General features: G+C 43.6%; 2 protein-coding genes across 3 annotated transcripts in view; both read right to left on the reverse strand.

Annotated features, from left to right (window-relative positions):
- The window catches only part of LOC143022847 (transmembrane protein 126), a 66,662-nt gene extending 52,884 nt beyond the window's left edge, over positions 1-13,778 (reverse strand). The window contains exon 1 of one of the 2 annotated variants that reach the window (XM_076181226.1): positions 13,421-13,778. In XM_076181226.1, coding sequence (XP_076037341.1) covers positions 13,421-13,539 — 119 coding nt within the window. In that variant the 5' untranslated portion in view covers positions 13,540-13,778. Of the gene's footprint in view, positions 1-22; positions 485-13,420 lie in introns of those variants that run through there. The other variant, XM_076181227.1, reaches the window with a different exon arrangement.
- Positions 13,779-18,900: 5,122 nt separating this feature from the next.
- Positions 18,901-21,990, reverse strand: LOC143022849 (uncharacterized). The gene has a single exon (XM_076181232.1). The coding sequence runs from the start codon at positions 21,988-21,990 to the stop codon at positions 18,901-18,903; it is 3,090 nt and encodes a 1,029-aa protein (XP_076037347.1).
- Positions 21,991-23,624: the final 1,634 nt, after the last annotated feature.

Consider the following 23,624-nt stretch of genomic DNA (forward strand, 5'->3'; position numbering starts at 1 on the left):
GTATATGTATGTATGTATTTACCTTGTTGTATTATATGGGAAGAGGGCTACGCTTGTAGTGACCTGTCTTTGCATCTTTCAGCATCTAGTTTGTTCTTAAATTCTTGTATAGTTTTTGCACACACTGTTGCCTCATCCAATTTGTTCCAGATATCTACCACTTTGTGTAGGAGGCTATTCTTTTTCAGATCTCTTCTATAACTATCCTTTTTGAGTTTCTTTTCATGTCCTTTTATTTTTCTCTTATCCCACTTTAATAAATCTTCTGTCAAGGACTTCCATCCCTTTCATAAATCTGTAAATAGCCAGTGCATCTCTTCTTTCTCTTCTTTGTTCCAGGGTTGGTAGTTCCAATTTGGCCAATCTTTGTTCGTATGTCAATTTAGAGTGTAGGTGCCATCTTTGTTGTTGCTCTTTGTATTCTTTCTAATTTCTTCATTTTCTTTTTTGTACTGGGTGTCCATAGTGTTGAAGCTTACTCCAATCTTGGTCTTATCAGTGTGACTAACATTATCTTTACCATTTCCTCATCCAAGGAGTCAAAGGCCACTTTTGTTGACATGCTTGTCTGATGATGTGTCTTTGCTGATAATTACTCCTAGGTCCCTTTCTGAGTTAACTTTTTTTTACTTCCTTTGTACATACATATACCATGGGCTTTTTCCCCCTTACAAGGGAGGTAGCCAAAAAGAAAAAGGCATAATAACCATTCCCACCCATTCCATCCCAAATAGCCTACACTCCACTCCCCTCCACCCTCCATCTTATCTTGGCACTTCCTGGATGACGGGTCATCCCTGCATCTTGGCCACTCCCCTGGATCAGAGGCAGTGTTGCAAGACACAGCACATCCACAGCAAGGCCACTTCGTTAAATCGGCGACCCCCCCCCTCCGTTCCCTCATGCAGAAAAGGAGAAGACAGGGAGAAATCCCTTTGGGCTGCGTCAAATTTTGCTCACACATACTACCTCACCCCCCATCCCCCCGCCCATTCCACCTCCTGCATCACAACATCATCCATATACAACCATTCTCCATTCACCCGTCTTCTGCCCTCTCCCATCCTTCCTCAACAGACATTCCCCTCTTCCCCAGAGTCCCCTTCACCCCATCCATCTATCTCATCCCAAGTTGTCCCCTCATGTTCAATCCCACCACATCTGCCTTCCATACCTCTTTTACTAGTCTTCCTTCACTCATTCTTTCCATGTGTCCAAACCATCCCAATACTCTTTCATCCACCCTATCTCCCAACTCCCTTACCACCCCTGTTCTCCTCCTCACCTCCTCATTTCTCACTCTATCCAGCCTAGTAACCCGTATCATACTTCTCAGACACCTCATCTCAAACACATTCAAACTCCTTCTCTCTTCCTCTCTTATGTTCCATGTTTCTTCCTTTGTGCCAATTTTATATTGCCCTGCTATTCTATTTTTACTTTTTCCAAATTCCATTATACTGCATTTCTTGATGTTAAAGTTCACTTCCCACTTTTGACTCCATTCCCAAACTTTATCCAGGTCTTTCTGTAGTGATTCACAGTCTTCCTCTGTACTTACTTTCCTTAGTAGTTTTGCATCATCTGCAAAGAAGTTCATATAACATTCCACACCTTCATCCACATCATTTATATATATGGCAAGCATTATTGGAGCCAATACAGAACCTTGTGGGACTCCACTTATCATTTCTTCCCAGGTCGAGTTTTTGTCTCTAAGTACCACCCTCATTTTACTCATGTTCAAGAAATCTTCCATCCATTTCAATAACTTTCCTTGTACACCACCTATTATTTTGATTTTTCTTAATAGCTTTTTGTAAGTCTAGGAAAGCACAATCAGCCTATCCATCCCTTTCTTGCATTATTTCTTTGTAATTCAATGTATGTATATATGTGTGCATATATGTATGTACATACATATGTACACAAAGCTACAGTATATCTTCGGAATACTTTTTCCAACAATCAATCAACCCACTGCCCCAGATCTCTCTTGCTGGATACGCATAGCTTCCTGGTGACTGGCAACAGGCACTAGATTGGCCCATAAGTCATGCAAGGAAGAAACACTGTGTTGCTACTAATCAATTTTGTATGTTTAGCACAAGCAGAATGAGGTAGGAAATCATGTTGCAAAAACAGAAACATGTGCTTGCAACAAGGGTCTGTTGCAAGCCATGTGTTGCAGTTATGGCACCAAAACACTCACTTATGCAGATGACCTGACAATAATTCAGTATGGCAACTACAAAATAGCAGCCAAGAACACTCAAACTTGTTTAAACAAACAAGAACAATGGCTTAGAAATAATGGAATGGAAGCCTTACCCTACAAATCATTATACTCCAGTCAAAATACGAAAAAAACTTTACCCTGAACAAATTCCAAGAAAGCGTTTTATTGTTGTTGTTTTTTTGGTAGTATTACATGTAGGGAAAAACATACTAAAAGTTTACCAAAATAGGATTGCCACAAAGGGTCCAAATGTGACGTCAAAGAATATGGCCGCCAAAGCTATAAAACGTTAAAGGCGACTCGCATTTCAGTGTCTGTCATATTTTTGTATATAAAGCGACTCGGCTTTCAGCATCTATCATATTTTGCCATTACCACCAACCAGCTTGAATAACACTGTCACATCTATCCCCAATTTGATAATAATAATAAGTTCAAGCTGGAATGGAATGATGCACATGCTACATAAAGACTGTGATCATCCTGGGTCATCTTCGGTAATCTTCCAGCCCATTATTGACACGTATTCCGGAGACAAGTCATGCATCTTCTCCACTCTTGAGTATCTGTGCAACCTTGCTGATAAACACCGGTCCGCTGCAGTTGTTACATTCGATCAACCACTCTACTGGAAAGCCTCAGAAATCAAACACGAGGTGCCTGAAGGCAGCCCGGTTCGAGATGTTGTCCTAATGCTCGGGAGCTTCCACACATTGATGAATCTTATGGGTGCCATAGTAACTTTGTTGGATGGGAGTGGAATCAAAGAGATCTTGGGAACAATTTACGGTGACAACGCTGTGCAACACATCATGACTGGAAAGGCAGTTCAGCGTGCAATTCGTGGCCATCTCCTCCTTGATCAGTGTCTTACACAACAAGTTGCAGACAAAGTACTTTGTGACCATCCTGGTTTTGCAGACCTGTTGCAAGAACTTGAGCAGTTGTATGCTCAGACACTGACAGGGGACAGTGACTTGAATTCAGTCATCACTTCTACCTGCCTTAGTGAAATTGTCCACCAAAAGAAATGAATTATCCGCTCACTCTCACACCAGTAAACTATGGCTGAATTACCAACAGATGGTAGGAATTGCAAGGGAGCTTATCGAGGCCGATCATACAGGATCCTGGCTGATGCACCTTCATGCTGTAGCCAAATGTTTGCCCATTTTTGCAGCTGCTGGGCATGAGAACTATGTGAAGTCCACCTACCTTTACCTCCAGTTAATGACCACTCTGGAACATGATATGCCATCAGTGTTCCATAGATTTATGAATGGCTTGCATGTTGTAAGGTGTACTGATCAGTACTGGGCAGGCCTGGGTTGCGACCTAGTCATCGAGCAAGCTCTGATGTGCTCCTTAAAAACTGCAGGAGGACTCACCAGAGGAAGTGGAATGTCCGAACATCATAGGGCCTTGTGGACTCTGTCTGTGCCAGTGTCCTCTTCCTACAGTGATGCAATGCAGGGTTTCACTCGGCCAGAGCTTTGACACCAGTGAACAACACAAGGAGGCAAGAGCATCAAGGATGAGAAGAGATCGTGAAGACCTGGAGAAAATTGCAGATAAACTCAAGACCTTTTCACCTTTCTCTGATGAAGTGTCTCTTCGCAACATTATCACCGGTGTCAATGCAAATAAGGATGTGAATGTCCATGACCTGTTTACCATTGGCAGAGAAATAGTGGCAACAATGGAGGGTCAATCACTGTTTTCCATTTCGTATAAGCGGTCTATGAAAGCCAAGACCCTGGCATCTAGTGTGGCAGTTGACGTTGCTAAGGACAAAACAATAGACCCCGCTCTTTTGTTCCAAAGGTTTCTTGTGGTGTCTCAAACTGCTGATCTTTCCCTTGATGAGGTGATGGCCTATGAACTTTCACCATACCCACCATCCCTCTTTGAGGCAAAACATCTGTTACGCAAACCAAACAAAGCACAACTGATGGCTGCTATAAAAGAACAGAGTTCAGATGACGCAGTACTCAAGGATGTACCAGAAGTGGAACATAACATTCTTGACGGAGGTTCTCTTCTCCATCGACTGAAGTGGTCAGAAGGAAAGACATATTGTTCAATCGCTGACGACTATGCATCTTTCACAGTAAAGCACTATGGTAAGGCTACGATAGTATTTGATGGTTACATTGGAGGACCAAACACTAAGGGCATTACCCATCAGAGACGCCGCCAAAATCAAACAAGTAACAAAGTGAACATTGCTGAAGGAACGAAATTTGTCGGAAAAAAGGAGGATTTCCTTTCGAATGTGGAAAACAAACAGTCTCTTATCAATCTCATTTCACAATGCATGAAGGACAGAGGTTGCCATGTAATACAATCAAAGGGGGATGCAAATGTGGAGATTGTTAAGGCAGCAGTGTCAATGTCATCCAACAAAAGTACTAGTGTCATTGGCGAAGATACAGATCTATTGGTGTTGTTACTTCATCATGCGTCAACCAGCGATGACAACAAGCTTTATTTCTACTCGGATAAAGGGAGTCCTGCAACAGTAAGGTTATGAAGAAGTTGCTTGGATACGATGTCTGCAGCAGTCTTCTGTTCCTGCATGCATTCACGGGATGCGATACCACTTCCGCGGTTTTTGGAATCGGAAAAAAAATCCGCTCTACACAAGGTTTTGAAGGGAGACTGTCTTAAAGAGCTGTGCTAAGATGTTTTTCACACCTAAGAAAAACATAGCTGAGATTGAAGACGCTGGGTGTAAAGCGATGGTGGCATTGTTCGGGGGCAAACCTGGAGACAATCTGTCTGCAATGAGGTATTCTAGTCTCTGCCAAAAAGTTGGTTCAGCCAAAAGCTTTGTTACACCTGAACGACTGCCACCAACCTCCTCTGCAACGAAGTATCATGCCCTTCGGAGTTACCTCCAAGTGATGCTTTGGATGGACAATGGTGAGGCCATGGACACTACTGAATGGGGATGGGAATTGCAGAACAACAGTCTAGTTCCAGTGATGATGGATACTTCACCTGCGCCAGAAACACTTCTGAAAATAATTCACTGCAACTGTTCTGGTGGTTGTAGTACACTTCAGTGCACTTGCAAAAGACACGGACTTATCTGTTCACGGGTATGGGGACCACGTCAAGAAGGGCATTGTGACAATATGAGTGTGGAAGCAGTGGTGTCTGATGATGAAAATAGTGACTATTGAACTGACACGGTTATTCTGTGATGAGGTATGTCTTAAAATGCACTGTGTATTCTATAATCTTTAGAAATGTACATGTATGTCATGATGTCATGACCTCGCCTGTCCATGTAGTTAGTATAAAACTTTGTATAAAAATTGTTATATCAAAATATATAGTATAAAAAATGCAAACTCTTCTGTAAGCAACAGCTACAGCTTTGAAATATGGAAATATTGGTTATTTTTAGTGCGATGGCTGTCATCGTTTTATGACATCATAGTTAGGACCTTTGTGGTGATCAATTTTTGGTAAACTTTTAGTATGTTGTTCCCCACATACAATAGTAATAAAAAAAATCATAAAACGCTTTCTTGGAATCTGTTCAGGGTCAAACCGTATTTTGACTGGACTATTAGTAACATTAATCATTTCAGACAATTATGAATGAGATTGAGAGGTACAAAGTAAAGAGAAAGGAAGTTAAGCATAAGATAAAGGAAGCAAAGAGGAGAGCAGATGTGAAATGGGGAAAGAGTATGACAGAAAATTTTGAAAGTAATAAAAAGATGTTTTGGAAGGAAATTAAAAGAGGAAGAGGAGGCGAATCAAGTAGAGAGGAGAGGGTGAATGGTGCAGATGGAGAAATAATAATGGAAGAGAGGGCAGTGAGAGGAAGGTGGGCAGAGTATTTTAGGGAGTTGCTAAATGTGAAGGAGGATAGGGAGGGAAAGGTAGTTGCAGTGGGAAGCACTAAGAAAATGAGAGTGATGAGTGAGGAAAATGGAGGAAATAGAGAAAGATGATGTGAAAGCAGCCGTTAAGATGATGAGAGCAGGTAAGGCACCTGGGTTGGATGGATGCCATGCACAATGTCTGAAGAAAGGAGGTACAGTTATGGTGGACTGGCTGGTGAGGTTATTTAATGTTTGTTTAAGAGAGGGTAGAGTGCCGGAGGACTGGAGGAGTGACTGTATAGTTCCGCTTTACAAAGGAAAGGGGGACAAGTGTGAGTGTAGTAGTTACAGAGGGATCAGCTTGTTGAGAGTAGTTGGGAAGGCTTATGGAAGGGTCTTGATTGAGAGAATTAGGAGAGGAACAGAAGGAGTAATTGGTGAGGAACAGTGATGTTTTAGGACAGGTAGGGGATGTGTAGATCAGATTTTTTGTGTTAAGGCAGATATGTGAGAAAGCTATAGGAAGAGGTAAGGATGTTTTTTGGGCTTTTATAGATATGGAAAAGGCTTACGACAGGGTAGACAGGAAGGCACTGTGGGAGGTACTGCAGATATATTGGATAGGAGGAAAGCTTCTGGGAGCTGTCAAGAGTTTTTATGAGAGTAGTAGAGCTTGCGTTAGGATTAGAAATGGAGAGAGTGAATGGTTTGAGGTAAAGGTGGGACTTCGTCAAGGATGTGTTATGTCGCCCTGGCTGTTCAATCTTTACATGGATGGGGTAGTGCAAGAGGTGAATGCAAGGGTAGTGGGTCAGGGGTTGGAGATGATTAAAGAAAATGGAGAAAAGTGGGAGGTGAGCCAGCTGTTGTTTGCTTATGACATTGCGCTTGTAGCAGGATTGGAGGAGGGATTGAGGAAGTTAGTGACAGAGTTTGAGAAGGTGTGTGAAAGAAGGAAGCTTAAGATAAATGTGGGTAAAAGTAAGGTGATGAGAAGTACAAGGGGAGAGAGTGACAGTAGGCTGGAAGTGAGCATTAAGGGTGAGAAACTGGAGGAGTGGATAGTTTTAGATACTTGGGTGCGAATGTGACAGGGAAGGGAGAAGTGGGGGTGGAGGTAGAATGTAGATTGAGAGAAGTGAATAAATGCCTTGGTGGATTAAAAAGTGTAATGAGAAATAGACATCTGGGAATGGATGCTAAGAGGAGGTTATATGAAGGAGTGATTGTGCCGACAGAAACATGGAACATGAGAGAGGAAGAGAGAAGGAGTTTGAATGTGTTTGAGATGAGGTGTCTGAGAAGTATGATACGGGTTACTAGATTAGATAGAGTGAGAAATGAGGAGGTGAGGAGGAGAACAGGGGTGGAAAGGGAGTTGGGAGATAGGGTTGATGAAAGAGTATTGGGATGGTTTGGACACATGGAAAGAATGAGTGAAGAAAGATTAGTAAAAGTGTGGAAGGCGGAGGTGGAAGGAGGGAATATGAGGGGCGTCCTAGGATGAGATGGATAGATGGGGTGAAAGGGGCTTTACAAAAGAGAGGAATGTCTGTGGAGGAAGGACAGAAGAGGACAGAGGATAGGGGTGAATGGAGAAGGGTTGTGTATAGATGAGGCTGTGATGCATAAGGGGGAGTGGGTGGGGGATGGGGGGTGAAGAAGTATGTATGAAAAAAATTGACGCAGCCCAAAGGGATTTCTCCCCGTCTTCTTTTCTGCATGAGGGGACGGAGAGGGGGGGGGTCACCGAATTTATGAAGCGGCCTTACTGTGGATGTGCTGTGTCTTGCGACACTGCTTCTGACCCAGGGCAGTGGACAGGATGCAGGGATGACCCGTCATCCAGGAGGTGCCAAGATAGGAGGGAGGGAGGAGGGTGGAGGGGAGTGGAGGGGAGTGGAATATATGGGAAATGAAATGTGTGGGAGTGATTTCTATGCCTTTTTCTTTTTGGCTACCCCCCGTGTAAGGGGGAAAGGGCCTTTGGTATATGTATGTATGTATGAATGAAAGAAACATCCAACAGCAAATTAAAAACCAAACCCTTTCATTTGAAATGAATAAAAAAAAATTCTAGGCCGAGTGGGTTAGGGCATCATTACTTGTGGCAAAGATCGAGGGGATGGCGGTTCAAACACTGCCACCAGAGAAGTTGAACTAAGGGCATGGTTCATTAAATTCCACACTACAAAGTCCTCAGTGAAGAACACCATCCTAGCCTTCCAATAGGGGAGAGTTTGTGATGTTAAACCATATCATATCACTTTTGATACATTACCATTAGCCTGTATATCAACAAACTGACAATGAAAATAATGAAGAAATTAAAAACACTAAAATCAATTGCAAGTACAGGCTAGGGACAGGAAAAGGAAAACTATTCACAGCCTACAAACAGTTCTTAAGAACCACATTCAACTTTGACTCCTTAACATGGTTCCCAACAATTTGATAAACAAATATCAACAGGATTTATGTAAGTAATAACATTTTCACATAGGTGTAGGGTCGTGTTTTACCATCACTGTTCTGTTTTGGTTTGTATAGGGTATGAAATGATGTTACTGGCTATTTTCACCATGTTAAGTTAGATTACAAACTATAATAAACATATGGTGAAAATAGATCATACGGTATACAATTACTCTTCCCTGAGTGACTCATGGCCTTGCTTGAAGGCTGCGGCCAGTTACCTGGGAGCCACAGGTCTCCTGGAAGAGACCAGGAGCAATGGTTTGATTATTTAATAAAATCACTGTTTGTGCAGGTAGGTTAGGGTTGGTTAGGTTAGATTAGGTTTCCCTCCTTGGAAAAATCATATGTTGCTAGGGAATGATACAGAGGCTTGGAATCATGTTAGGTTGGATTACAGTTCATAATAAACATTTAGAGAATTAAAATGGTTGATGAAAATTGATGTTCTATAATTACCAAACAAAAAAATGAGGTCTAACACATATGGTAAAAATAACTTTATCTGTAATGGAACGGTATATTTCTTTACATTTTCATACATAACCACACAATTAAATTATTGCTACAAACAGAAAATAATGTATTCTTTACTGAGAGCTATATTCCTCACACAAACCCCTGGTTCCTCATCAGTAAACCCTAGTAGTAGTTACCAGTAAGTTATAAAGAAAAGAGAGGGGAAAAAAATGTAAAAACTATCCTGTGTCATATTGCACATTTGCCTTGCCAATACAGATATGCTAAAACCTCTGCACTTGTTTGTCTCTTCCCCTTGAGTTGATACTGAATGGTTAGTGAAGGTATCAGTTTCATGATAATAGAGAATTAATTACCAATCTAACTTTGACCTAACCTATGTTTACTCTCTGCTCCCAGAGAAACACAACTTCATTATTCAGATCACTTGTGTCCTTTTTTGCCACTCTGTCTATCCATGGACACACAGTGTTGGGTCAATTCAATCTATCACCAATTTGGCCCATCTACTCAACCAAGTCAGCTCATCTACTCAACCTAGTTGGCCCACCATGGTTAGGTTAGGTTAAGTAGGTAGGTTTGGTTAGATTAAGTTAGGTATGTTAGGTTGGAGTAAACAAAATTATCATACTTTAATTTCTTCAAACTCAGCATCTATCAAAACAAAGATGGTGTCTCAAACAGCCAATGGGCTGAGTTGGCGATGGCCCGAGTTGACAATGGACTGAGCTGGCCAACAATGAACAAGTGAACACACTTGTGGTGGCAATGGCTCCCTGGAGGAACAGATGAACAAATGCCAACCTTTTTGCTACAAAGGGGGTACAATATAGATAAATATGTCAATACATACTATCAGTAACCTGAAATAAGCTGCTTGGGTGATTCGCTACTTGTGATACACCTTACTTGTCGTATATTTAGGTGACCTCACCACGGCCAGTCTGGGGACCCACCAATTCCACACCTCTGCTAGCACTTCAGGTATTAATGCTAATCAATGATGGAGTTTGATGCAGCTCCCTGTGAAGTTGGGCCGCGTGGTATGGGAGGCTCATTGGGTAATGATGTCAACAACTTGTCTAGCCTCCTCTTGAAAGCCTCGGTGCTAACTCCTTTTAGGTCTCTCATGTCTCTGGGTTGACAATTGAAGAGACGTGGTCCAGCACCAAAAAAGCTCTCTGCCTGGATCGTTTTTATGCATTGAGAGCAACTACTTAAAGCTTTCCTCGCACAGGTCTTACTAAATCTGGGGTGGTGTTGTGCTCTAAAGTCCCCCGGCAATGAATTTGGTACAGTTCCCTCAAGTATCTTCCAGACATATATGATGATGTAATGCTCTCTGTGTCTTTGGAGAGTATAATTGGAGGTTTTTCAGCCTCTCCCAGTAGTTGTTTGAGTCTCTGTCAATCCTCATGACAAACACTCTTTGAACCTGTTCCAGCTCTTGGATCTCTTTGATCCTATGAGGCAACCACAGCTGGCAGGCATACTCCATCTTTAACACCATGAGGATCTTCCATAGAGGTAACAGGTGCTCAGGTTTTGAAGGTTCGTAGAAGCCACCCACTCATTCTTCTACCAAACTTTGTAGTTCGGGCTATGTGTTCTTTGAAATTACAATCACTGCTCACCCTTGAGTGTCTCTTTTTCTTCTATTATTTTCTCCCACTTTGTAAGTAAAATTTTGCAATCCATGTTTAGACCATATTTCAATACTTCAAATTTATTCTGGTTAAATTTCACGTTACTGACATCTGACCACTAACAAATTATTTTTAGGTCTTTTTGCAATTTTTCTGCATCCTCTACAGTACATATTGCTTGGGATATTCTAGTGTCATCCATGAATGCTGTTGCCTTTGAGTCAGCTATATCTTTGTCAATGTCACTAATCATGATTAGGAATAAGAGTGAGCTGAGCACTGAACCTTGTGGCACTCCACTGATCACTGTTGAGTCTTTGGAGTGTGTGCCTTCCACTTCCACTTTCTATTTTCTATTATGAAGAAAGTCTCTGAGCCAAATACCAAGCTTACCATAATGCCACACTTTTTACTTTGTGCAGGAAGATCCCATGATCCACCTTGTCAAATGCTTTAAGAATCATTTAGATAAACACCTAAGCAAGATGTTGTAATGACTATTATTTATTTTATATTATTTGTTTTGTTATCATTTGTCTGTTTATTATTATTTGCTTGATTCTCATTTATCATTAGTTATAAGTCAATTTATAATTATTTACTATTTACCTGCTTGTTTATTATTTAACTATACCTATGCATTTATGTATTTTATTAACATTATTATAGTTTTTATTTATCATTATTGTGGTTTTTTCTCGCATTTGACCTAGATATGGACCAAAAGGTCTCCTGCCAGCATGCTTTGCCTTTGTAATCCTTTGTAAGTCCAGGTGCACTATGTCTATGTTCTCCCCACATGCTACTTTCTCGAGTACATTTGCATTGGTCCAGAAGTTGAGAGAGGCATGATCTACCATTGCAAAAGCCAAGCTGGCCCAGGTTGACCTGGCCAGTCCTTTCCAAAAATTTTACCATGTACTTCCGAACCACCCTCTCAAAAACCCTAATGATGTGGGAGGTAAGGCATACAGGCCTGTAATTGGATACCATACCCTTTGAACCTCCTTTGAAAATGGGGATAATAAGGCTTTCTTTAAGTGCTGATGGTATGGCACCTTCCTATAGTGATTTTCTCCATATACTGATCAGAGTAGCTATCACCTTTTTACATTTCTTTAAGAACACTGCAGGTAGGTTGTCTGGGCCTCCTGTTGAGTTTGGTTTGAGTTCACTGATGGCCTCTATAATGTCCTCAGATGTAAATTCTATGTCACTTAAAAAAAAATTGTTCGTCTCATCCATTTCAAAGAAATCTGCTGAGTTTCTTACCACTTCTTCAGGTACTGATACACTAAACACACTTTTGTACCGTTTTTCCAGCATATCTGCACTCATGGTTGGGTCATTCACTAGTTCACCATTGTCTTTTTCAAGTAGACCAATTTTAACCCTTGTCTTCAGTTTCTTTTGTGCGTATGCATGAAAGTATTTGGGATTTACTTTTATTGTCTCTATTGCTTTATTTCAGTAAATTTATAGTTTCACCCAACAATAGAATTTGATATGTGGCTTATGTGTTTGTGATGAGAAATGTTGTGATATGAACGATGGTGAACATCATTTCCGTTGCATATGTGTACTTTTGAAGTAATTAAGTATTGAAGTTATGCACTTATGCCTACATCTCCCGAACGATCTGGGGGGCCGTGTGGGAAATCGGGGTTTTTGGGTGGGGGAGACTAATAAATGGAGTAATGCGCATTGCCAAACAGGTGTAAAATGAAGAAGACTAAAGAAACCATAAAAAACAAAAATATCCCATATCAGCGGGTACCGTGCGTGGCGCCATGTTTGTTTACTAACGATTGTAAGTATAGATTGAAGCGCTAGATTGAAGGCAGCCGATCGCGCAAGACTTAGTAACCGTAAAGTAACCTAACCTAACCTAACAGAGGTAACTTTAGTTTACTGTTAGGAAGTCTTGCGCGGCTGGAGTGGACTTCGCTAAGTGTAAAAATTTTAGCGAGACATTTTTCGAATCGTTGGTAAACACAAAGATGGATACCGCTGGACTCCGGACCTAAAATGTGATTTTTAATGTTTTTTTTATATTTATTAAGTGTTTTTGTTCATTTTATACCTGTTTTGTAACACACATTACTCCATTTATTAGTCTCCCCCACCCAAAAACCCCGATTTCCCACACATCCCCCCAGACCGTTCGGGAAATGTAGGCATAAGTGCATAACTTCAATACTTAATTACTTCAAAAGTACACATTTGCGACGGAAATGATGTACACCATCGTTCATATCACACCATTTCTCACCAGAAACACATAAGCCACATATCAAATTCGATGGTTGGGTGAAACTATAAATTGTCCTTTATTTCTTCATATACTCTGTTTTTCACCTATCCACCCACTCAACATAATTAGTTTCCCTCGTTGTGTAGATAGAGTTGATTTGTCAGCAGGTATGTTCTGCCCAAATAAAACTTTATGTATTCAAACCTGATTGGATAACAATGAATGTGGTAGCCAACAAAATGAATTAAATTATCATAGTAAAAACCATTATGGAAAGGGTTGTATCTAGTCTACTACTGTGCTGTGGTCCTATTCAACTGGAAATGCAAAGTAGAATATTACCTCAAGCCATATGGTAAAGTGATGAAAATTCCATGTAAATTTTTATTATTTCAATTAAACCAGAACTTAAAATGAAATCCATCAGGAATTATGAAACAAATACTAAATTTCTAATCAAATAAATCAGTTGCTAAATACTTACACCTCTGATTTAGGTTCCCATTCTTCGATCAAAGTGTATGTTTGTCGATATGCTTCCTCTTCATTGATAATAACCGAATCTTTGGGAATTGTGTGACCCTTTTCTTGTTTGAATGCCATCGTTCCTCTCCAAGTAGTGATATCAGGAAGTTCAATGTCAATATCATTTGTTATGCGAAGAAATTCCTACTACCCAATCGTCACTCCAAATTTAAAGATTGATACCATCACCTTTTTACCAGTGGGTAACTATAAATATAACGATGACGAAACTAAAAATTTGACTAATTAATCCAACTTGCCCGGTTTTAAGGTTTGCGGCCAACGTGCGGACTTGCTGTGACGTCATGAACAGCTGGGCGATGTAAACATTTAAACAAATTACAGACGGCGCGGGCGATGCCCGGATCTACGCTTTGGGGGCCACCCCGGTGAATTTTTCACAAATGTTTTTTAAATTTCACTTTTCAGTTTTATTCGCTCACCCTGTCATTGCTACCCGAAACTATCACTTGGTGATTTTTTTTAAACACATTCTTCCCCCTCCACCCGATACCATTTTTAAATGACCCGGGGTGTTGCGTCATAGCGTGACGCGTGCGCTAGAAAATGAGGGGTCATTCAATGCACTACGTAGAACTATCATTAGAATAATTTTTCTTTATATAAATTTCGACAAACGGCATCTCTCCCCCTCAGAGTGTTGTCTTCCTAGCTAGGCCTCTTCAGTACCTACGTAGACATTAGAGAGGTTGTTGCGCTGCGCTCCTGCAATATTTCTTTTATATTCGTCTTGCAAGATGACCTGCAAACGTAAGCTTGCAATAGTGAAGATGTCCAACCTCAAGAAGGGTAAAGGGAGAAAGAAAAGACATCAAGACTTCAAACCAAGGAAAAACTAGCAGAGATGAAGGGGAGAGTGTGTTATCGCTGCCCGGCTTATCACATATGAGTGATTAATACTTTCTTTAGAAAGGGAAACCGAATGCCCCATCACTCTCCACTAAGTCAACAATGTATACACAATCATATGTGAAAAATTCATGCCAATCAGATGAATACACATGGCAGGACAAGGGGAAAAAATGAAAAAATAGAAGCCAATATCTCTATTTTTTTTTTTTTTTTTTTTACTTCAAATAATCTCACACATCGGTAATATATCTGATCAACTTATGTTGGCTATCATTTTATGCTTAAACAAAAATGATTTTTTTTTGTAGGAATTATGTTTTTGTCAAAAACGGGATTCAGGAGACCTATTTTTTTCGAGAAAAAAAAAGTTCCTTCGAAGACAAAACAAAAAATTTATAAACTAATTCCTACAAGATGTAGATATATGAACAAAGTTTCTATTATAAAATTTTCAAAACAATTAAGTGAAAAGTTAATTTTGTAAGGTCAAAAAAAAAGAAAAAACGCGTTTTTTGTAGTCGCCACTATTAACCCAAATTTAATGGAGTTTCCAGAGTAGCATCCAGTTACACCAACAAACAACATATTAAAAAGCAATTGAATGAACCAGAAACGAGATATGAGCCCAAGGAGTTTTCGGGGATGGTCCCCCTTAATTTAATTAAGCGCTTATGCACCCGCTTCCGCGTTACCGGTGAAACGGAAGTACTACATGTAGGCAGCGGTTGAACATATGACCTATGCACATATGATGATCTTTGTCCAGTTCTTTGTAGTCCACTTGATGGATTTTTCCTAAAGGTTGGAAGGTGTGCAGTGTAGGGGGCCCAGTGTGCCGGAATGTAAGTTTGATTCTGTGGTAAATCATTAGCTTGAGATGAACGGGTCATTTTAATGTTCTGGATCAGACCAATAACACCAGACTGGAACTGCAAAATCTCATCATCGGTAAATCCTTCGAGAGAGGAAAGAAGCCATTCAAAAAAAAAAAAAAAAAAAAAAAAAGGAAATATGATGGTTTTCTCCTGCTGCTAAATGCTCCAGGATTTCTGTCTCAATGTCAAGTTTCTTTTTCTCTGGAGCAGTCTTACCAGACATTTTTGTTGCACTAACTTCACCAGCCTCGCTGGCTTTCTCCAGAACATCGTTGCTTTCCTTTTCCTCATCCAGTCCTCCAGAAGATTTTTCAGAATCGAATACAAAGTTTGATCCTGTTTCCCTCATGTCCACATTTACCTTTAAGAAAGAAAGCTGTTCATGGAAGATGTAATTCTTCACAGTCCTTGCTGCTGAACCACTCTTCCCTTTCCTCCTCTTGACCGATTTGATGTACTGATCCTTGACATTTTCCCACCTATTTATTATCAGCTTACCTGAAACAAATAAAGAGTAAATGGCAGAGGAAGCCTGTATAACTGCACTGCATCATTTATTTATTTATGTACGTCTTTCTTTCTCTCCTCAGGTATCTTGCCAGTGGGAACACCTTTACTAACTTGTTCTACACCTACAGAATTGGAGTCTCTACATTATCTGATGTAATCCAGAGTATATGCACAAGCATGTGGACTGTCCTCAGGAATGAAAGCATTCCTCAACCAACAACAGAAAGACTGATAGGTGAGAATTTTGGAGAAAATGCAAATTTCCCTGACTGCTTTGGAAGAGTTGACGGGAAACATGTTCGAGTTATCAAACCACAGCACAATGGTTCATTGTGCTTTAACTATAAAGAGTACTTTTCTATGGTTTTGATAGCAGTAGCTGACAGTCATTATACAAGTTTGTTTATGATGATATTGGCTCTTATGGCAAAGACGGTGACCCAATAGTGTTCTCTAATACATCGTTTTGGAAGGCAATCGTCAATGGAGAACTGAAGCTCACCTGAACCCAAACATCTGCCAAATGATGAAGGAGTTACAGTGTCTTGTGTGCTCATACAGTAGGTGACGAAGCTTTTGGTCTGCACCATAACCTTATGCACCCTTTCGGAGGAAAAATGCTAAGTGTTCAAAAAACGTGTTTTCAACTGCCGTTTAACCAGAGCAAGGAGGTTTGTGGAGTGCACTTTTGAAATTCTTGCAAACAAATGGAGGATTTTACATGGACCATTAAATGTTTCTTTGGACTTTGCAACAAAAATCATTCAAGCATGCTGTGTACTTCACAATTTTGTCAGAGACAGAGATGATTACGCATTTGAGGACACTATCCGTGGCAGGCTTTCAAGTTGTGATGCAGAACGCCAAAATCAACGAGGAGGCTTGCAAGCAACAAACATCCGTCAGAAGTATGCAGAGTACTTCATGAGTGAACAGGGTTCATTGCCATGTCAAATGAGTAAAATATAACTTGCGATAAGGAAAAACAGTGACTAATATACTACAATGGGGTATGAACTTAGAGGTGTATTTCTGTTAATTTTTCCTTTTGCTTTCTTTCCCATAGTCACTTATGTTAGCAGTATCAAGTCTTACATACCTATGCTTCCTTGTTAAAAATATGTAAATATCTTGAAGTAAAGGGATGGAAGAAATATAATTGTGCACTTACCATATTTGTTTTTATCTGATAAACTCTCGAAGTCTGGGTTGAGCTTGATACACACCTCCATCCAGCATTCTCTTGTGTGTGTGTTCTGGATTTATAATCTTCAAGTGGTTTGTCCCATAAAGCTGGTCTCTCTTGCACAAGGGATATCAACTGTTCTGTATCAATATAAACCCCAATTTACAAAGGGACAGTCACGCACAACCTATCACCTGAAAATTCAATCGGCTACAGAATGATTTTCCTCTGGAGAAGTGCGCGGGTTGCGGAGCTGCCCAAGACATGTGAAGACATGCATTAGGCCTCTTTCAGACGGCGCGGGCGATGCCCGCTTCCGCGTTGGTATTCAGACAGCACGGGTCAAAACCACCCGCCTCCCGCGCACCACCAGTTAGAGGTGTATTTCTGTTAATTTTTCCTGTTGCTTTCTTTCCTATAATCACCTATGTTAGCAGTATCAAGTCTTACAGGCCTGTTTCTTTGTTAAAAACATGTAGATATTGTGAAGTAAAGGGATGGAAGAAATATATTTGTGCACTTACCATACTTGCTTTTATCTGCCTCTGATAAATTCTCGAAGTCTGGGTTGAGCTTGATACACACCTCCCTCCAGCATTCTGTCGTGTGTGTTCTGGATTTATAATCTTCAAGTGATTTGTCCCATAGAGCTGGTCTCTCTTGCACAAGGGATTATTACAAATTTCCTGGACAGTGGAAGGAGGAGGAGGTGGTTGAGGGAACGTGGGGAAATACGTACCTCAAGGGAGTGAAGAATGGAGGAGGATGATAATCTCAGTGGGGAACCGAAGGCCAGGAAATTCGCATTACCACACGGGACCACGCTTGCTTCCTCACAGCAAGCGTGTATGTACGTAAATCAAAGAGGGGTGTGGGGACAACTCATAAAGAGAACCGTCCTAGGCTAATGAAACCCAGAACTCCTATTGTGAGTTTTAATGAATTGGATAATTAAACACTAAAATTAAGCTACTTGACATTAAATAAGGGTTTTAACAGTTGGGTTCACATACATACATACATCCTATCTATTCCCTGCGCGCGTTCCTAGCTTAAGAAATTGTTATTTAATGTGTACTTATAATTGTCTTGCTTGTGGAGACGTCTTCAATTAGCATGATCTGCTGAGCTTCGATCGGCGCCACTTCGTTTGGTGGGGGCGGGGAGTGGACGGCCTGGGCGCGCTGTGATGGGGGTTGTAAGTCACTTCGTCGGCGTACCTTTCCCGTTCAATCGCACTACACTCAGTTTTTGCTTGAGGGGTTTATACCCAAATAATCGTCACTCGATTTATTCAAGAGGATATAAATCCCCAACAGTCACTTGAGGGAGGAAAGGACGCGCTTACTATTCCGAGATCGAGCGGTCTGACCTCCTTTTTCGAACTCGATGCTTAGACTGCCCGTGTCCTGCGACAGGTCAGGTCACGATGTCCGCTAGCCGGCTTCCGACGTTGCCAATAGTACTATGTCTCCGTCCCTAGTTGCGAAGGGTACTACGAATAATGTTCATGCGGGAGGGTGACACAGTTCCAAGTGTTCTTTGAGGTAGACACTGTTCACGAGCGGGTTAAACACAGTCCTAATAATTCTAATTGCCTAGCTTAATCAAATATGTGGCAGCGCGCAGGGGCGGGGAGGGGGTGTGTTTGAGTGCTTTGTGTGAGTGCGGACCGTTGAGCATGGCTCCGAGAACACAAATCAAAAGGGGGGGGGGGTGTTTCTAGATATTAGAAGTCTCTCCCTTCGTTAAGGCATTGAATTGGTTGTCAAAAATGACATGACAAATAAAGAGGATATCGAGGAGGAGAAAAGATGCAGCTACTAGAAGTCTTAAGGACTGGAAATTCCCCCGACTATGGGGAATTAAGGGCTGATACGGAGAGAAAACAGACGAGAAAATGGGAAGGGAGACAACGAGCTGGGTGTCACAATTTAAAAAATTGTGACACAGGTTATGAACCAGAAAAGGGGGGGCGGTGGGTGGACGGCCTGGTCATTCATCAAGAGTGGAGAACCAGTTTCTGGCTCGCTGGGCGGCCGTTCTCCGTGGTCGTGCTCCTGTTGATGGGGCCGCTGTTGGCTCGTTGAGTGACGTCGCTGAAGCTCTCGTTGTGACGTCGGTCATCGAGGCCGTGCGGGGTTGTAGCGTAGGTGGTGTGGTGAGGTACTCGTGTTCATAGGTGATTTCAGTCGGGTCGCTCGCTGCCGGAGAGGTTCCGTTGTCTACGGTGTCGGTTTCGCCTTCCCCCGCGGGGGGAAGGGGCTCCCCGGTCGGCTCGTGACGGTCCGCGTGGGAACGAGGGGGCGTGTCCGTGTTCAGATTGATTTCTAAAGGGATGATTCGTGTGACAGACCGCTCGTATTCTCCTTTAGCAGTGCGGACTCTTACGGATCTGATGACGTCGTCAGGACCTGGGAAGACTTGGGTGATGCGTGCCAAGGGATATTGGTCTCGGGGGACGCCGTCCAGAATGAGGAGAACTAGGTCGTGTACTCGAGGTACATTCTGAGGCGGTTTGTAGTGTCGCAGGTGACGTTCTCTCAGACTCGCGACGTAATCGTGGGTCCATCTCCTCTTGAAATTTCGCAGGATCTCTGTCAGGAACTGGTATTGAGTCCTCAAGGTGGTGGCATCGTGATAATCTGGGTCGTTCAGTTCCGTTAGTTGTACCTGCGGGGACAGGGCGATGGTCCGTCCGTACATAAGATGATTAGGAGTAAGGGGTGTGTCTTCTTCCGTGTCAACATAAGTGAGGGGGCGGTTGTTTACCACGCATTCCACTTCTTGGCACAAGGTTCGGAACTCGTCATAGGTGGGAGTGTGCTTGTACAGGGCCTTCTTCAGGTTGGATTTGGTAATTCCGACAAGGCGTTCATACATGCCACCTTGCCAGGGAGCCAGAGGGGTGATGAAGGTCCAGGACGAGTGATGGTGCGTTAAGAACTCGTCGATGCTGGGCTCCTCTTTGAGTTCTCGGAGCAACCTGTTGGTGGCCCCGAAATTGGCGGCGTTATCGGATACGAACGAGTGGGGCATTCCCACTCGCGCTGCAAAGCGCCTCAGTGCCCTCAGAAAGTCTGCTACACTGAGGGAGGTGACCACTTCCAAGACAAGGGCTCTGATGCTGGCGCAGGTGAAGATGACTACATAGGCTGCGTCAACGTGGGACTGTTTCAACTTGATGGCTCCCGTGAAGTCGACTCCGGTGGTGGAAAAGGGTGTGCTAAAGTGAACTCTATTAGGATGCAGACGTGCTGGAGGGGGAAACCTGAAGGGCGGCGATTGGACGCGCCGACAGTGTAAACACTGTCTGAGGAGGGACTTGATGGTCTGTCGTTGGCGTGAGACCCAGTAATCTCGTCGTAGGAGGACATGAAGAGTGGCTGTGTTGGTGTGCAGCGCGAGACGGTGTTGGTGCAAGACAATGCGGCTCCACAATGGACACTTTGGGTGTAACAACAGCGGGGGGGCGCGTCCGTACTCGTGGTGAGTAGCAGCGTGTGGTGGTTGGCAGCGTATGAGGCCTTGTTCATCCAGTTTGAGCCCTCTTTGGTAGATGAGATTTTTGTCATCAGAATTGAGCTGGGTGGCTCGTCCTTGGAGATGTCGGTATATTCTCGGATAAGAGCTGACTTGGGCTATTCGGAGCATAACTTGCATAGGGCTTCGATAAAGTTTGGTTCTTACCGTAGCTGTTGCTTTGGCCCTCACAGCTTTCAGCAGAATCCTGAAGGCGTTGTACGCTTCTGGTAGATCGCGGAATGGTGTCATGTTGAACGGTCGCTCTGCTTCATGGACCATGGTGGGATTGGCGTGTATCAAGATGGGTAGAGCATCCAATTCTTGTGGGGGATATTGTTCGGGGTGGGGAAGCCATGCTGGACCCTTGAACCAAAGGTCCTGCCGGTTGCTAAGGCCTGCCACGTTAGTGCCCTTCGAGGCGAGATCCGCTGGGTTGTCCTTGGAGCTAACGTGCCTGAGGTGGAGGTTGTGATCTTGTATCAACTGCTTGATCTCTCTAGCTCTGTTAAGGACGTACGTTGAAGTGCTGGTCTGGTTGCGGACCCAGAAAAGGGCTGATTTGGCGTCAGACCACACGAAGGTGGTGTGGTAGTGGGAGGGACGTAGACTCGTCAGGTACTTCGCGAGGCGGCTGCCGAAGAGAATAGCCGTGAGTTCTAGTCGTGGGATGGTGAGTTCTTCGCTAAGCTTGTCCATGCTCTTGGGTGCGACCCTACTCCTCCCTGTGAGAAAGGAAACGTGTCCCTCCCTCGAGACGGTATAGGCCGCCACCCCGAACCCTCTTTGACTCGCGTCGCAGAAGATGTGGAGGGCGTGGTGAGTGCCAGGGTGCGCATTCCGAGGGAATCGAAGAGTATCCAAGTTCCGGTAGTTATTAAGGATGGTGGGGAGGGCCCGAATGCTGTCCCCGTTAAGGGGGGTATCCCATCCTTCTTCCGTTTTCCACAAACTTTGTATGAAGAGTTTGCCCGTGAGTGTGATAGGGGCCAGGAATCCCACGGGATCGTATAGTGAAGAAAATAGACTGAGAATTTTCCTCTTTGTCTTGAAGAGTAGTGGATGTTCAAACGCCTCTTTAAATTGGTGGGGCATGGCAACTCCTAGCATGTCTCGTTCCGTGTCCCAGCGGAGGCCGAGATAATCGCGGACTCCGTTGTGTTCAAATCCTTCGATGGTTGCGTTGGAGGCCCATTGATCCAGGGGCATGTTGGCTTGATTCAAGATTTGTTCTATCTGGGGTCTTTCTATAGTGATCTCGTCGGGGCTCTCATACGTCAGTTGTAGGTTATCCACGTAAAATGCGGATTTGAGTTTGGTAGTCAGGGGGTGATCATACGTCTCTAGGTGATGTTCAATGGTTTGGTTGAGGAGGTAAGGGCTGCAAGTGGCGCCAAACAGCACTACTTTGAAGCGGAAGGCTTGGATTTCTTTCATATCTGCACTTGTAAAAAAGAGAAAGCGGCAGAAATCTCTGTCTGCCTCGTCTACCCCTATTCGTAGGAAAGCCTTGCTGATGTCTGCCAGGACACCGTACGTGCCCTCTCTGAAGAGCAGGATCATGGATTGTATTTTCTGAGCCAGGTTGGGTCCCGTATTATGTTCATTATTGAGGTTTAGCTCTTTCTTGTGTGCTCTGGAAGATGCGTTGAACACTATCCTGACGGGAGTCGTGGAGGAATGCTTGTAGACTGGGTGATGAGGTAGGTAGTGTACCTTCCCGTCTACCTCGGGACCCGGGGGACGGTTTCGATGAACCCGAGCCGAAGGTATTCTTCCAAAATATTACGGTAGTCGGAGTAAAGAGACGGGTGTGGATTCCTCTTGAGTGAGTGTAGTTGAGCTACCGCACGCCCATAGTTGATGGCTGGGCGCTCCTCCGTTTTGAAAGGTAGTCGTATGGTGTATGCCCCATTCATCTTTCGCACGGTTGATTTGAAAAACTTGACCGCCTTCTCCTCTAGATGACTGTATTTTTCTAGTGATATACCGACCGAATCCAACGACCAGAGTTCGTGTACCGGAGGATCAACGAGTACCGGTTCGTCTGTGCGGATGCTGTTAAGTGCGGTGGTTTCAATAGGTGGATTGAGGGCTCGGTCTTGACTCCAAGGGGGCAACTTGCCCCACACCACGTAACCAGCTGAGGTGGCAAAAAGTTCGACACCCAAGAAACGCATGGCGCGTTTAAAGACCAATGGCATGTGGTCGCTGCCTAATATGATGTGGATGTCGGTAGTTTGGTCCGACGGTGTTTTATTGGCGATAGGGATGCCTTGAGACTGGAGAACCTGGACAGTACGTTGATACCCGGGCATGGAGATGTTTTTACCCACTGCGGGGTGCACTACTGCTTCGATGCGATGTTTCTCAGCGCCCACGTGCAAGTTGAACTCGACGATATCGAACACCTGAGGTAGTTCGGTTTTGTTGAAGGAATCGATCTTGAAGAGTACGGTTCCCTTTGGCTGGAGCTTGAGTTGGTCTACGACAGAAGGGTGTACAAACGTGCGTTGAGCTCCGCAATCAATGAAGATTTGGGAGATACAACTCTTGTCGTTTTCCTTGAGACGTCCGGTGAAGACGGGCAGAGCGACAGTGCTTTGTATTGCCCGACGGATGAGAGCAGTGTCCGCGACGATTTGCGTAGTCTCAATGAGAACAGGAACTGGTTCTGTTTCCGGTTCCCGAGGCAAGGAGATACTAGATACGGAGGAAGTTGGGACCAACGCGGCGCGGGCTGCTGACGTCGTTGGAGTTGGTCTCATCGCCGCGTCCGACACTGTTGGAGAGGATTCCGGGGCAGTTGGAGTGGCGGTGATGGGGGCCATGTGTATTGAAGAGGGAGCACTGTTGGAAGCAGGGGCGTGGGTTACCTCTGGCGGTGCTCTGAAGGCGTCGTGGGAGCTGGTAGATGTTGATGGTGTGGGAGTTGAGGTGCCATCTTGTATTGCTCTCGTGCCAAGTGGCGCTGGTTGCGACGGAGGATGGTAGGGGGACTGGTGATGTGGGGGGTAGGCCCCCGGATACTGATAGAAGGGGGGGTAATACGGATGGTATCCTGGAGCTTGTGGGTAACCAGCAGGAGGCTGAGATGAAGCCGCGCTGTAGGGGGGAGTGTGGGCGTGGCTTAACGGAGCCTGGTTCCAGAGGTGAGGAGGAACTGCATTCTGTGTAGGGGACACGATGATGCCGTT

This window comes from Oratosquilla oratoria, unplaced genomic scaffold (assembly GCF_046742065.1).
Source record: "Oratosquilla oratoria isolate Oo_2021 unplaced genomic scaffold, ASM4674206v1 SCAFFOLD204, whole genome shotgun sequence".
Classification (NCBI taxonomy): Eukaryota; Metazoa; Arthropoda; class Malacostraca; order Stomatopoda; family Squillidae; genus Oratosquilla; species Oratosquilla oratoria.